This window comes from Seriola dumerili, unplaced genomic scaffold, assembly GCF_002260705.1.
Source record: "Seriola dumerili isolate Sdu_G_001 unplaced genomic scaffold, Sdu_1.0 BDQW01000016.1, whole genome shotgun sequence".
Classification (NCBI taxonomy): domain Eukaryota; kingdom Metazoa; phylum Chordata; class Actinopteri; order Carangiformes; family Carangidae; genus Seriola; species Seriola dumerili.
In genome coordinates, this window is record NW_019174271.1 from 742,304 (window position 1) to 759,086 (window position 16,783).

Below are 16,783 nucleotides of genomic sequence, written 5' to 3' on the forward strand. Positions count from 1 at the left end.
TGTTTTTTATCATTGAATTTATCTGTGACAGTTGTCACCTGTTTAAAGGAGGTTGGCCTGTGATCATCACTGACCTGGTGTTTATTCCTCCTCTAATGCAGCAAATGTGAAAGTCAAAACATTGTTTTACTCTCAGTAAGAACCTGTTTATCCTCAGTTGATACAAAAATGATCAAATTATTAAATGAATGAACATGTTCAGATTAATATCTGCCTCTGACTGACTTGATGAAAACAACAGAAGATTATTGTTATGAAAACAAAATAGCCAAATAAACAGAGCAAATTTGACAAAAAAGAAAGAAAAATTGACTCAAAAACTTTCCTGTTTTAAGATTATCTTGCACAAGGAAATATTTTTCAGGTTATGATGTTTTTGTTATTACTACACACTGAACTGTTATTATAACGTGATTTTTCTGTTAATATCAGATCCCATTATTTCACATAATCTCTTTAAAATAAGAAACGTTTCTTTTAACATAGTGAAACACTTCTACATGTTGTTACATGTTATTGTAACATGAAAAAAATCATCCAGTTAAAACAAGAAAATGTTCTCATAACAAGAAACTGAGATAATATTTTTTGTCTCCGTAGTGGCAACAAGCTGCTGCAGGTTCAGGTTGATCTCAGACGTCCTGTCCAGGTCGTGGGACAGGTCTCTGTATCTGAAGACCTCCACAACATGGTTTATCATAAAAGAGCACTGATGATCGTGTGTGTGTGCGTGTGTGCATGTGTGTGTGTGTGTGTGTGTGTGTGTGTGTGTGTGTGTGTGTGTTGGCACCATTTGCGCAGCAGTGTCTGCTCTGAAAGTGTCCAAGCTGCTGATGCAGACATGCTGTCCCGTCTCTGGCTTTTTTCTCCTGGACTGGGTGGAGCAGCAGTTGTGGTGAGGTGGTGCTGATGGTGCTGATGGTGTTGATGGTCCTGATGGTCCTGTCTGGTGAGTTCAGGCTCTGCTGACAGTCTGGACTCCTCAGTGCCGCCCTGCTGTGGCTGGGCATCACTACAACAAGGCACTGGCAGACAGTGATGCTGAAGAAGGAGGGGAGGGATCGAGTAGGAGGGGGAGGGAAGACCCCCCCCACCCCCCATTGCCGTGACAGAACCGCCACCCCCAGGACTATGTCCACCTTCTCCAGTGTCCTGGTGTACAATCAGCTGTCACCTGCTGTCCAGTGGCTGCTCAGGAAGTCCCGCCTGTGGTGACGGCCGGTGTGGCTGTGAGTGACGGGGCTGCAGAGGTCCATGCTGAGAGTGTGGATTTACAAACTCAAACATAAACATGAAGTCTGTATCCCTGAAGTTTGCTTTAATGAGATTTGGCACACCATGGTACTACATTATTTTTCAGGGGTGGGGGGGTTGGTGGTTAACTGATCACAGTGGTCACAGTGTCCAGCAGTCTCCCAGGAGCCACACTCAGTGTGGGGTACCTGCATCACACAACCAACAGAGGTTTAAAAATTCAGAAATGAATTATTGAAATATATATTTTTTTAAAAATCTATAATGACTATGAAGAAAACAGGTTACCTGTGCAAATGAGTGTTAATCTGTTGGATGCTCTGGACACGATCTGTTCACTTCAAACCAATCGTCGATGCAGCTGCAACACAGATTGACCGTCACGTTATACCTCATAGTTTCTGTTTAGGTGCATCTGCTGATAACATGTAGTCACACCAGAGGCCTGTACTACGAAGCAGCATCTGAGGTTATCGAGGTAACTTAAGATTTAACTCTGGGTTGTCAGTCCTATGATGGTGGTTCACTTGTTACCGGGGTAAATCACCATGGTAACTTGCGCTGATCTCCTCACCTGCTCTGGCGCAGGTTAACTTCAGAGGATCAGATCAAAACCTGTCAACAGCCAAACTACTGACCAATCAGATACCTGGAAAAACCGAGTCATCATTCCTACAGGATCCTGACAGGGACAAAAGAGTTTACAATAGAGCGGTAAATAGTAAACATCAGTAGATATTTGTATAGATCAGTGAATGGTTTTGCTGTTTGAGTCTTTCCATGTGTTACTCTGGTTTTAGTTCTGTGTCCAGAAATGGAAATAAAAACGAAACCTCTGATGTCTTTGATTAGAACAATGATCCACACACTGTTCAATATTTCCCATGATCATAAATGAACATTTCAGTCAGACATGAACTACTTCTCTCTGAAACAAAAAAAGAAGTTAAGACGATGTTGCTTATAATTAACAGCTCCGTCTCTTTGACATGAACGCGCTCGTAGCTGGACAGGTAAACCCAGGGTTGACTGAGCCAGTTGATAAGCAGGTTTGTAGTACAGGTTAACAGGACGATGTTAGGTTCAGTTAACACAGATAACTAAAAGTTGTCCTGGATATGTTGATAGCTTCATGGTACAGACCTCTGCTCTGTTCATCCACCAAACACACTTGGGTGAATCATTGTTTTTAGTTTGTTCCTTAAGTAACTGTGTGAGGTTGTTTGTTTTGTACTGCTGTTTAAATTTTGTATGTCATTTTAATTGTAATTAAGTGTAATTCATTTAGTTCATTTAAAGACCATTAACCAGTTGTACTGAGCGATACGATGGAAAATCACAGCAGATGTATTTTTTATGTTGCATCAACCTGTTTATGGATAAAATAAATGTTTTAAGTGAGTCAGACCTGAATCAAAGCAGGATCAAGATACTTCAGCACCTTACTGTAAAAATCATAATAATCCTATACGTATTTACATTATGATCATTGCCCACAATGGACAGTCGTGAAAGGACTATTTATTGGTAACTTGGGTCCTGTTTTATTTTGACTGTGTGTCCACTGTTTGTTTTAACTGCTGTTTTTGTCTAGTTTTTCCTTCGTTGTGATGGTCAGCCCTGATGAGTTTGACCTGTGTTCAATTACACTTGCCTCACTGTTGTATTTAAGTCTCAGGCTGTGATCGAATCTGTATCTGAGCAGCAGCCATGATATCATTCTCTAAATGATAAGGAACAGACCTTCAGTGCTTCCTATCTTATCTCCTTTAGCATAGGAAACACTGAACCTTTGCAGTCCCACTGATCGTTTCTGCAGCAACATTTAAAGTGATGCACCATTGTAGTTTCACCAAAGCAGAGACACATTAATGTAGAAACATCAGAGCAGCTGTTTTATGTTTGTGACATGATCCAGAACTGATGGAAATCTCTGTCTGACTGACTGAAGCCCAGATCTATAAATATAGGTCTCTTCTCTGCTACATTGAGTTAGGAATCATCAAGTAGGCCTATGCTTGTCATCAACAAGCATGTTGAATTTATCATTATCATAACAATCTTTACATAAACATAGTTTCAAAACCACTGCACTAAAAAATGAATATCCCCTCTTAACAAATGTAAACAGGTCAAAACTCTACATAGCCTACTTATGTTTAAGTATAATTTATTCTGGCCCTACTCCTGTTGCTTATTTCTATTAAATTATTATTTTTAATGGCTCAACTTTCTGGTATATTTCTTTCATGTCATCTTATTTCTGATTGTTTTGTTTTTGTGGTTAGGAAAGGAGGATTTATCATCCAAGTGTTAGGGATTTTTTTTTATAGATTTTAAAGATTTAAAAAAGCAAGCTTAGTGTAAGTGCAGTCAGATTCTCTCTGCACAGCGGTGTCTTTTCCTAAGTCCTTATAAACTCTCCTCCACATCTTTCCTTGACCTCATGATGTTTTCCATCTGTCTTTCCCTGAGCCTCTGTCAGTTTCACTGTCGTTTCCTCGTGCTCCCGTGATTGTCCCTCAGTTTTACCTGTTGTTTGAATAACCTGGTTTTGGATTTTGTCAGTTTTCATAAACCTGTAAGTTTTTGGATGTTGTGTTAATTAAAACTCCTTCTTTACACCTGTGTTTGGTCCAGTTACGTTTGATCCGATTGACACATCTTCCTCAGTATAAATAGAATAGATTAACCTCCAGGTATATACGGTCATATAACCTAAACCTGACTGATTGAGGACATTGTTGTAGTTGGCTGTGTATCCTGTTGTATTGTGGTGCTTCAGTACACAACACTCCTAATGCTGCAATTAACAAGTGTTCACAGCAAAAACAGAGTTTGGAAAAAATGGCTGTGTTGTTCGGTTGCGTGTTTTAAACACAACACAGTATGATTCAGGAAGTTCAGTTTGGGAATCAGATTCATGAATTTCAAAGTTTTCACTGCAAGAGAAACAGTAGAAATACGAGAAAGTCACCATCAAATGAAGCAGTCGTGTTTATCCATGTTCGAGCTCATCAACATGAACCTGCAACAGGACCTTAACTCATTAAACAAGTTCCTCATTTTAGCCTCATAATTAAACATAAATACATGATTGTAAACCTGTAGTGGGAGTGCTGTGGAGAACCACCTCATTAATGATGCTTCTAGCATTATTAATAAGGTGGTTCTCTAAAGCTCAACTACCTGTTCATCATAGGAAAAAGAAGTGAAGCAGCTTCCTACCCTTTATGGTAGATGCAGAGGCAGGGCAGGCGAGCGATGGTGACTCCCTGAACCAGCTCCTCCAGACAGATCGCACATTCTCCTGCATCCTTAGTGAGGACGTCCTCTGTGAGACAACACACACACAAAGCTTCTGTGGAAGAATCTAGTATCGATTCGGTTCTACTTTTTTTTATCAATATATATTTGATGGTCAAGTTTGAGGAAAGTTTTTAAGGTCATTTCAATTGAAATGGCTTACTAGAAGTATGAATGTATGCAGAAAAGTTCAATGTAATCTTCCCAGCAGAAAACAATGTCTTATGCAGTTCACAATTTATCCTGAGGGTGGTGCCAGAGGAAAATTCATAGTTTCAAATGAGTTTATCAAAAAGTTATTTTCTCTGGGGAACATGAATAAAACTGATGGATCTATAGATGAGTCCTGGGCCCATCATAACAGATCGACATACTTCCATGTATGTCCAATACATTTTCTCAACCCACCACACATAGCATTTAACAATATGGACAAACAGAACAAAAACTCCATGTATCCATTACTGCAGATACACACTGCTGGTACAAATACAGTTTTGGTCTCTACGGGGGCTGAATTTTTTTATAACTCACCTGTTTACATTTTATTAAGGCTTAAAGTTCTGCATAACTGAGGGCGTGGCCTCTTTTGAGTAACAGGTGGGTGAGCTTATGTTTGCCACAAAGCGGTATGTACCAAAGTCTCAGCTCCACACACACCCCACCTCTTTGTCCAGTTTTGGATTAACTGGGAGTTAGGGGCGGAGTCAGGCACTGCCAAGATGGCGATGGTAGAGCAGTTCACTCTGAGCTTCAAAACCGCTCTTCAGAAACCTGCAGGTGACATCATGAAAGCTATGTCCATCTTCATTTACAGTCTATGGTTGGAACGTCAACATGTTGGGGGGGTTTGATCCCAACTGACTTTAAAATATCAGTGTTACTGATACTCCTTTATTTGAGGAAAACTCTACCTCTGCCACCTCTGTGTGTTAAGTGTGTGTGTGTGTGTGAGCAGTATTCATATTGCTCTGCTATGCACAGCATTGGAGTGGGAAGAGCAAGTCAGTGTGTGCACCATTAAACCCATCACCTGCAGCAAAACACACAGAGTCATTAGGACCGGCCTTATGTAACAGTGGATTAACCCACATAGGCCTGGAAAAGCCAGTTATTATGGGCTGCAGCATACGACAGCTCAGCTGAGGGAGACATCTTTCATGCACTGACAGTGTCGGTCACTCACACAGGCTCAGAGAAAACTGCTGTCCTGCTGCTGAATGTTTGTTTTAGTGGCCAAAGATTTCTGTTCTCCATCATTGGAAGATACAGTGAGAGTGAGGGACTCATTGTCTGTGTGTGTTGACACATGTTCACACATCAAGTCAGTTTTGTTCTCTCTTTACCCAGCACCAGAGAGAGAGTGAATGAGCACAGAGACAAAACTTCCTCTGCCCTGTAGGCTGCTTGACTGTGGACACCAATGACTTGGAATGATGAGGAAACATGCAGGATAGAAAGACTGTTCAAGATCATCACTACACAAATATCTTATAATAGTATTAAACTATGAAAGTATTTTTTGGTGCAAAGCAACTGAGCACCTGTGACTGGAATTAGTAGTTGTATAAAATAATCACAGGTGTGTATCAGTAAATTTGAGGTCACAGAGAAAAGATGCTCTTGGAGTTGCACATGATTTTTTTCTCTCCCACAAACACAACACAACTGTTACACCTTCTCTAATTCTTCAGTGCAGGTGCACAAATCCTGTTTTACAAATCACAAATTAAGAAACTCATACGCTCACATCTTTGCTACAGTTGCTGCGGAAATAATAAAGTGAAGCAAATAAGAATGTGAATTCATGCAATGAGAGTTGCACATCTGTAAAATATTTACTCACAAATACTTTTTTTTCTTTGATATTTTTTATCGCACAATCACGAGTCAATAACTACAACTGCTTGAATCTTTCGCTACGAGTCTCAAATGGCAAGTTCTGCACGCTCTGACTTTTGCATCAAATGTCTCTGTGAAATGTGGAGCAAAAGGGATTTGTACCTGTGGCACCTCAAGCCACGCCCTCGTCTTACGTAGAGGTTGCTGGATCAACGTCACCGCCACGTTGGTGTTGGTTGGACCAGGCAACTTGGCATAATGTTCAGAGGACTGAACTGCACTACATGTAGTTTTACATTTCACTATCATTACTCTGATATTTATTTTTATCATATTATCTCAGTTGTTTTGCACCAAAAATACTGTCATATTTAACGCACAGTCTGTAATTTCTGCCTCAATCAAAACAATAACAAAAGATGGCGTTGGTGACGTCATAGGGAAACATCTAGCATGGCTTTCCACTGTCTGAAGTGACATCAAGAGATTTCAGTAAAGGTGAACTGTGGAAGTGAAGATGATGTTCCAAGAAGAAAACATTCACTCATACTAGAATTGCGGTTATATGCCTCTGCCACTCAGACTGGTTTCAGATTACATCCCTGTTTATCCAGAGTCATGTAAAATATGAACCAGTGTGAAGTTTTGTCATAATTTCTATTTCAATCCTTGAGTCCCAGTGAACATTTGTACCAAATGTAAAGGAATTCCCTTGAAGACTTCTCGAGATATTGCATTCACAAGGCCAAAATCATGTTTTGTGAGGTCACCGTGACCTTAACCTTTGAACACCAAAATCTAATCAGTTCATCCTTGATTCCAAGTGCACATTTAATGCCAAATTTGGCGTTACTGAGATAGGGCGTCAAAAGCACAAAGTATTGTGTTTGCTGTGATACAAAACAGGAAAAGAGAAAATCCACATGCTAGAGGAGTGGGAAGAATGACTCAAATGTTTAACTGATGATCAGAATAGTTGTTGATTATTTTCTGTCGATTGACTAATCAATCAAGGGCCTTACTCCAGGGGTCACAGTTCACCACCTAATTGTCTTTAAACAGCCAGTCAGCACCTACTAAGTCTGGTATGATGAGGTCCACTCACATTTGATTTACTTTTTTTAATTTGTCATTGGATTGTTTAAAGCTCCATATTCTCCTCCTCTCCTGTGTTTTATTTGAACTGTTGATCTATAAGAAGATATATTTGTGGTTTTAAGAACCTGTGTAGTTTTAGATTTCCTTTCTCAGGCTTCTCTCTAAAGCTCTAGTAACAACAGGTCGATGAGCCAATCACAAGAGATGCCAAGATGGTGACGGTGGAGCAGTTCACTCTGAGCTTCAAAACCACTAAGAAACCTTTTGGTGATGTAACGGAGGCTACATCCATCTTTATTTACAGTCTTTGGTTTTGACAATTTCCAGGCCTAGTATTTTTGGGAGCCATTCTTTTAAGGAGGCGATGGCGTTTTTTTCCCCTTCACACCTTCTGGGAAGCCTACCAGTCTTAGATTATGCCTCCTCTCTCTGTTCTCCAAATCATCCAGCTTTTCTTTTAGATCGCTAATTTCTTCCTCTGTCTTGTTCTTATATCACAGAAGTCTTTGTGTAAAAAGTCAAGGCTCTCTGTGTGGCCAACCCGTTTTCAGTGTCTTTAAGTGGCTGCCCCAGAGAATGATTGTCATTGATATGTTTTTTACACCAAGTCAGCTAAAGTGTTCAGCTTTTGGTCCAGTAAGGCTTGGATTTTTACAAACCTTCTTTCCATTACTTCTTGAAACCATGGTGGTGGGGTGTTGGTGCTAGCCTCTGGTGAGCTAGTGTTAGCCGGGGGGCGATGCCAGTGGCTTTTTGCTTTTGTTGTCCTTTATTGCTGCTTTGGTGTTTTTTGAAAGCATTTGCAGTTGAACAGTTTTAATCTACAAAATAAATAGCGGGAGTCATTTCCTTTAAACTCTTCAGAGAATGGATAAAAGAAAAAGTCGTTGTTCAGCAGCTGGTGTCACTGCGGTTCAGATATCAACCTTTGTTCTAGTGGAGTAAAAAGACTTTTCAGGACACAAAGTAATGGATAAAGGACCTTTTGTTGGCAGATGAGGGCAAGAGGGTTTACTACAGACATGGCCGACAGAAAAAAAGACTTTGTAAACATACACCATAGATTTCAAGACTTATGTCTTTGAGAGGTGCAGCATCGTAAACACAGCATCATTGTTTTTCACTGACTGTAGTCCTTAACATACCCGGGGACCCGATCAGACCAGGATATCATATGGACAGGAAGACCGAGAGGAATCTGTCGCAGCTGAACAGGAAGTCAAATGACTCAAAGAGGAACTAAACTTGCCTGAAAAACATTCAGCTGTGAGAGAAATGTGGAGGGGTGTTTAAATTTGGAAGTCTTGAGTCAGATAGTTTACTGATAGGTCAATAGGGCATGCAATCGGTCAAGCTGATAGAGCGCTCTCTGCTGGATCACTGGGCAAGCAACTTCAAATGATGCACTAACAGAAACTGTAGACCTCATTTCGAACAGGTCATTACAACTCAAATATGAACTTTTCAGCCCATGTTAGAACGAAAATGAACGAATGTTCAAATTTCAAATAATGAGTGACAGCCCTAACAGGGAGTAAAAGGAGTTCATACATGCTGAGAGAGAAATACAGGATGAGATGAGACAGAAGTCCTTTCAGATTCAAACCACTGCTGGAGGTGAGGCTCCTGATTAGGGGTGGGCGATATGGCAAAAATATCATATCACGATTTTTTAAAAATAAAATCACGATTTCGATTTTATCACGATCTTAAATTGGAAAAAGAAAAACAGACAATTTAGACCAAAGAACCTTTCTTAACAGATTTTATTTCAAATAGTCGCAGTTTTGCCTGCATGTGCAAACAACGTAAAGTTTAAGGTAAACAACAACAACATTCTGGTTCGTCGTGTTACCACCCGACGTGCGAACGGTTTCTGTGCAAACTTTGCAGATTACATTTGCTTGCACTTGATCAGTTGCGGAAAATCCAAACCAATTCCATATAATGAAGGTGGAATTTTTTTTAGCGACCAATTCCGTTTGGCTTTCAGCCATCGCTCTCCATGTGCTACCGCTACACACACAAACAAGGAGGCGGGTAGGAAAGCGCGTCACTGCCCGTAATTCGCTATGATTGGTCGGTCAGGTTAACGACGTCAATACGTCTGATGCGTCGGTGCATCAGCATAGAACTGCAATTTATAGAATGTGCCCTAGACGATCCCACGATCTCTGCAGTTTGAAAGATCGTCTTCACGTTGTAATCCTTCACGATCTAATATTGTCATATCGCCCACCCCTACTCCTGATGCAATTACTTTTTACCAACATGTATGGATAGACATGAAGCTGCAACACCAGCAGTGGTGTTCATATACCTGCCTGTGTACTTCATGTGCAGCTGGAGATAGTCATATCCACTAGGAGACAAAGATAGTATCTGTCCACCAACCTGTACCAACATACATGTTGTTTGTCCCATAGGAGTGTACCAGTGGCAAGCTTACTGTTCCTTTCATCACTGTAACATGATAAATGTGCAGCTTAGATTGTGGAACGGTCACGGTTTGGTTAAGTTTAGGCACAATAACTGCTTAGTTAGGTTTGGGAAAAGGTTGTTGTTTGAGTTAAAATATATATTTCATTAAGATTAGAGGTTACCTTTGTCGTCATGGTTACAATAATAAATACACCGTTAAGGTTGTGGAAAAGTCAAGGATAAAGTAAACATCACTGACTGTCGATTTGAAACAGGAAATGAACAGCACGCTCCAATATTATCATCAGATCTGAGCTGATGACAGACAGACTGATATTGGTAGATATCAGCTGATCAAATATGAAGGACACGAGATAATTTGGAAGCTAGTGAGTCCAAGTTTGTCAATGACGAGTTTATTTTTCAATTGTAAAATGTCTGTAAAAATCAAACTTACAGGATCTTATCAAAATGTCGACATAAGTGTTTAGATTAAATATTAATTAAGGTGAAACATGACAGACACGTGTGGCAGTTGTGGAACACAGGAAGTTGTGGGGAGAGCTAATTAAGCAGTCTGTAATATTTGCAGTAAACCTGATTGTATCCAAAACTGATGAATTTAGGTCTGGTCTCTCTATATATAAACCTATACTATAAGAAGGCTGTCAATATTAAGACGTAATCCTCTGTATGCTTACATTAATTTAGCATATCTTTAGTTATATCATGGTTTTACTTGCTTGCAGGTTCCTCACACTGACTGGCACACCTGTTCTTATCTACTTTATGTTACTAATTGTAAAGTGAGTTACAGAGGAAGGGTCAGTCCTACCGTTGTACGTCACTCTGGGTTTGGTTAAACACAAAACCAGGTGAAGATCCATCTCATCCGAGGACACAAACTTGGAGCAGACAGGGCACTTGAAGCCTGGAAGAAAAAGGAAAACACGACACAGTTAATGAGAGAATTAGATCATCTGTGGATGGGGTGGAGTGACTATAAGTAGAAAATATCACATGTCTAATCACTCATAGTGTTTTCTTTCTCTCTCTTCAGTACCATTGTTTTCCCTGTGATCACTTGTCAGTTTAACCAGACGTGTTAACAAGAATCCTGCACAACAGATCCTGCAATTATACCCAGCACACCAGTCACTACCAGTGAAAGAAACATCAGCCTGACGCTTGGTATTCAAAACAGTGTATTTGTAACCAGCCTGAGTCCAACCATACCATCATGACCGGCCCATCTGCACCACAGGATCCTGCACTGACTCAGCTCCACCTGCCGTGGATCACAGTATTCAAGGTCCTGGCTGTCAGTTTGAGTTCTGCTCATGTGTCTATTGAGAAACTTTGTGAAATCACTCTACAAACTGTTTCCTGCCACTAACCTGTCTGTGTCTTAGATTTCTGCCTCAACCTCTCCTTCACCTTCAGCATCTGTTGTTGAAAGCCATCCACCAGCTCTCTGCTAATCTCTTATCATGGATGATCTGTCCTCAGTCCCTTAGTACTGTAATTTATTACAAATGTTTATTCTAATGTAATCCAGTAGAACACCTCTGCCACATGTTCTATCTTTACAAAGCTTTTATTGACGATGTCAGTGATTTATTCTTCTCCTGTATCTTTATTACTGAGGTCACAGTTTGTCAGTTGGTGATGTTGAACTGGACTGCATTATACTGAGATGTGTTTCTAATGTTCAGCCTCCGTGGCTCCGGGGGGCTCCGTGGGGTTACTTCAGTACCGTTGTTCTGGAGTGCATTAAACTGAAATGAACCCTCATGTCTGTAGATGAGGTGGGCCGAACCTCATTTACAGGGTGCCACCGCAAACCCAACCGTTGATAAGTGGAAGAAAATGGATGGATGAAGTCTAGAGCAGCACCACCAACTCACTAACTATGACCTACATCAATAATAAATATATTGTAATTAAATTAATAATTAATTAAAACTAAACATTACAGTCTTTTAGATGTTATGGATGAGCTGTTGTATTGGACTGCATTAGACTTGTAGGTGCTTTCACTATAGTGGCCACCTTATTGTCTTTACCCTGGCTCCCAGTGTGCTTTCAGGCTCTTTGTGGTCTGGCGCCAGAGTTTTAGACCCAGTAAGCATGTGGGAGTCTGGGCCCTCAATTTTTGTTGTTTTATCTCTCTGTTATTGTGGTCCAATTTAAAGCCATTAATTTATTAAAACATTTATTAATTCTTTTTTTGGCTCATTTGAGGTCAGTGTAGCAAACCGTAAACATTAACCTTATAATATATTATAATGTATAATGTATGAAAAACCATTTCCTATTTAAACATCCAGCACACATGGAGGAACATTAGCTCTTATTTAGTCATGTTTTCAGCTGCCTGATGAATCTCAGTCCAGTGTTCCTTCTCTTTTAGCTCTGTGTTTGGTCTCCACCAGCTCCTGAGGGAAGTATCTGGCTCTTTAGCCTAAATGCCTAATTTGGCCTAAATGCTCCACTATGTTCGCCGGCTGCTCTCTGACTGTGTCTGTCTGCTGTTTGCTGCTGAGCAGGTAGTGGACAGTAGGGTTGTGCCGATGCACAATAGTCTCTGTGATTGACGATCATCAGAACGATAGCAAACTGTTCATGCCTTTGCAAATGTCAAGACTATATTTGACATGTTTTCTAATTAATGTAGTAACTTATTATTTGTAGTTTTAAATTAAGATTTAATAAAATTTTCCCCACTACAGTTTCACATATACAACCGCATATAACCATGTTTGTAACCTCAGGAGGGCTCGCAGCAGGCTGATTATAGCAGCCGCGCATCCTAGCAACCGCCGGACACCGTTCCTAGGGGCTAAGATTTCTTGCACAGACCATGTGGAAGCAGACAGGTGGTAGTACATTGTCCTATGTACTCTTAATTGTGTCCACTGTGTGAAGCCAGAGACCATACAACAAGCTCACAATATGTTCCTGTATATCAACTGAGACCCGTTGATGAAAATGTCATGTAAATCAGATGATGATTGTCATCATCATGCAGACGTCTTCCGTGGGAGTCAATCATCAAACGTGAAATTTGAGGAAGATTGAAGAATGGATTGTTGAGTTACAGCAACTTCCTGTTTCATGGCGAAGCGCCGCCAAGGTCAGACCACTCAACCAAAAGTCAACGTTTTCACACTCAGCCATCATCAAAGTCTTCAGCATATTCTGACCAACTTTGAGTTGGGTGTGTTTAACCTGCTAGGAGGAGTACATCAACGTGTAAAACGGGTGGGGGAAAAAAACGATACAGTGTAATATCGCGATATTTTGCGTGATGATGTTGTATCGATTCAGAGACATCAAGTATCGATATTTCATTACATAAATTCTTAATAAATGTTGCAAATACAAGCTCAACTCTTTGGGTACCAGAATAATAAAAATCATTTGACTTTTCAGTCCACTACATGGTGCTAAGTGCTCACTGTATGGTGAGGTCAGCACAGCAAAGGTGTGACTCTCGCAAGATTAAGCCGGTAGTTGGACAAAACAAAGATGCATGATGGAGACATGACACCGGAGAAAGAACTGAGAAGTCCGCCGACAAAATTTAAATCAAACGTCTGGACTTATTTTATATTTTATAACAAAGAAGGAAAGACAGACATTGATATGACACATGCAATTTGCAAGTGTCATATGAAAATAAAATATTCCACGAATATGAGGGCTCACCTCTCATGCCACCATCCAGCAGTGTTAGCTGATGAGAGCCAAGCTAATCCAGCGCCAATGAAAAACCAACCAACATTGGACACACTTAGATCGACAAAACTACCACCAAATTCCGAGCGAGCTAAGAAGATAACACAGTCCACTTCATGTGCAAAGACCTGCATTCACACAGCGTTGTGGAAAACAAAGGTTTTTGTTACATGCTCAAGACGCTGGAACCCAGGTATGTGACTCCGTCTTGCCATTTTTTCACCGATGCAGTGGCCGCTAAACTTTACCAAGCAATGAAGCTTTAAGTCGAGGAATCTTTGAGTACAGCAGAAAGGGTTGCATTAACTTGTGACGCGTGGACCTCCAGGGCAGTGCATTCATATGTGACTATTTTGCTCACTCAATCAATCTGGCATCACAGCGGGTGTTAAACCTGCCAACAGTAGCCAGGGCCATGGAGAGAGTGCCTTTTTCAATAGAAGCATGGTGGCAAGAAACACTTTAGATACAAAACAGAAAATGTTACAGCTCCCGAGCCACAAACTCAAGACTGATGTGGGCACAAGATGGAACAGTCTTATGAAATGCTCCGGCGGTTACTTGAACAACAGCCTGCCATTTGCGCAACGCTCCTGTCTCCCGACTGGGACTGATATTTTCACTCTGAATGAGACGGACATTGGGCACGCCGAAGAAATTGTGCAGGCCTCGAAGGCGATGCAAGTGGCGACCACTGTGATGTCTAAGGAAAAGAGTCCTACTCTGTCAGTCATAGCACCGCTGCTCGCGCAGCTGTTGCACGATACACATGACAACATTGGCGACACAGTGCTGGCGGGAGACATCAAACAAAGCATCAGTCAAGATCTTATGAAGAGATATGCCACTGCAGTAGAGAACACCCTCTACACATCATCAACGCTCGACCCCAGGTTTAAAACCCTGCCGTTCCTGCCCCCAGAGGAGAGACAAGAAACCTATGCTAGTGTCGTTGCTGAGGTTATAACCCTTCAGGTAAACAAACATTTAAATAGTAATAATAATGTATCTTATTTCTAACCAACCTGAGAAATGCCAGTGCTTACTAATATTGTAGTCATGAGGCTAAAGATTTAAGACATATAGACAAATTAACTACAATATTGTTTAGCTACCACTGTCTTGCTTTCCGACAGATAAACGTATTTGCTGCATACCTAATTAAAAATATATTAAAGGATATTTATGTTCTCCCTTTCTATCTCTCTCTATGCTTGTGTGTGTATTCTGCAGGAAGAAATGAGGCAGCCGACCATCTCTGAGCCAGAAGCCCTGGAACATCCGGAGAGACCTTGTTACACTGAAGAGGATCCCGGATCCCCTGTCATCCCAACCAAGATGAGGAAGTCATGTGGGCTAGCAGACTTGCTTGGTCAGACTTATGGTGACGTTGGAGCCCCACCAAAATCATTTTCTGCCATAGCTGAGTAGGAGATGAAAAGATACACAGAAGTCCCACTACTGGCACTCACAGAAGACTCACTCAGCTGGTGGAAAGCACACGAGCAAGTGTATCCTTCCCTGGCTAAGCTGGCGAAAAGACACCTGGACAGCTGGAGACATCGTCACAGCACAAAGAAGCAGTCTGACCTCGGAGCATTTTGATCAGCTCCGACATTAAGCCACTTCCTGGTTCATATTCACCTTGCCACCAGAGCCACGCCCTTGAATGAAAACCCACAATTTCCACAATAAAGCATCATCACATTCAGCAAAGTATTTTATGAACCTGATGACAAGGGCGAGGTCAACCTGTTAGGCAAAGTAAATGACAGAGTAAAACATAAGGTTACATGTCGGCATGAGGTGGCGCTATTTTTATTACTGAATATGGACATATAGATGTGTTCAGGCCAGGACTCTTATCAAACATGTAAAGTTTGGGGCAGTTTGGACAATGCATAATGGAGTTATAGTGAGTTGATTCTTTTTTTATTTTTTGGGCTTTTTTTTTTATGCCTTTATTGATAGTGCAGTAGAGAGAGACAGGAAATGGGGAGGCAGAGAGAGGGGGAATGACATGCAGCAAAGGCCGTCCGATGCGGGACTCGAACTGGGGCCAACTGCAGTGAGGACTGTAGCCTCTACACATGGGGCGCCTGCTTAGGCGCCACACGACGCCCCATGCGAGTTGATTCTTAATTAATTGCGATGGATCAAAATTTGCCGTGCCGCCCCAGGCAGGCTGTTTCACCAAAACTCACAGTTTTCGCTACAAAGCATTTCCTGACCAACTTTGAGGTGGGTGTGATTAATCTTCGGCGGAGGAGAAAGTGTATTGCAGTGTATTGCATGTAATGTATGCACCAAACATGCATTATCTTGCTGTACATCAAATGATGATTGTCTTTCAAGGGTTATTTCCTATATCCAGTAGGTGGCGCTATGACTATGACTTCATATTACCATGCAGATGTCTTCAGTGTGAGACAGTCATCAAACATATAAAGTTTTGGACAGTTTTGACAACACGGTTGGAGTAATAGCAACTTCCTCTTTCATGACAAATCATTGAAATTTGCCATGCCGCCATGGGCAGGTCCTACAACGAAATCTCAAAAGCTTTGCAATTTAGCTCTGCAAAGGTCTTTAGATTAGACCGACCAAATATGATGTTGATTTGATAAATTTTCTTTCTTTTCTGTTCCTGGCCTGGCCCTCACCTGGTTAAAGTCCTACTTATCTAAAGAGAACACAGTGCGTCTCCTATAATAACACTATATGGACATATTCTGCTGTGCAATATGGAGTATCCCAGGGCTCTGTTCTTGGCCCTCTGCTTCTCTCTCTTTATATTTCACCTCTTTGTCAAATTATTCTCAGTCACAGAATTAATTTCCACTGTTATGCTGATGATACCCAGCTTTATGTGCCTGTAAAGGCTGATGATTCCTCTCAGTTTATGAATTCAGGGCTCTGTTTGTCTGCTGTGAAAAGCCGGATGTCTCATCATTTTTTGCTCCTAAATTCAGATAAAACTGAGATGCTGGTTGTTGGTCAGAACCGACACAGTTTGATCAAGTAACAATAACTCTCGATAACTGTGTGATTTCTCATAGTCTGACAGCCAAGAATCTGGGTGTCACATTTGATCCTTCCCTCTCCTTTGATCAGCACATTA

At 41.1% G+C, this 16,783-nt stretch overlaps 1 protein-coding gene across 1 annotated transcript in view; it reads right to left on the reverse strand.

Moving 5' to 3' along the window:
- Positions 1–322: 322 nt before the first annotated feature.
- LOC111225777 (E3 ubiquitin-protein ligase znrf2-like) overlaps positions 323–16,783 on the reverse strand; it is a 53,514-nt gene continuing 37,053 nt past the window's right edge. Inside the window, exons 2-5 of the mRNA XM_022750809.1 lie at positions 10,757–10,852; positions 4,483–4,588; positions 1,543–1,615; positions 323–1,442 (exon numbers count right to left, since the gene is read on the reverse strand). Of these exons, the coding sequence (XP_022606530.1) occupies positions 1,558–1,615; positions 4,483–4,588; positions 10,757–10,852 (260 nt within the window). The 3' untranslated portion in view covers positions 323–1,442; positions 1,543–1,557. The remainder of the gene's footprint in view (positions 1,443–1,542; positions 1,616–4,482; positions 4,589–10,756; positions 10,853–16,783) is intronic.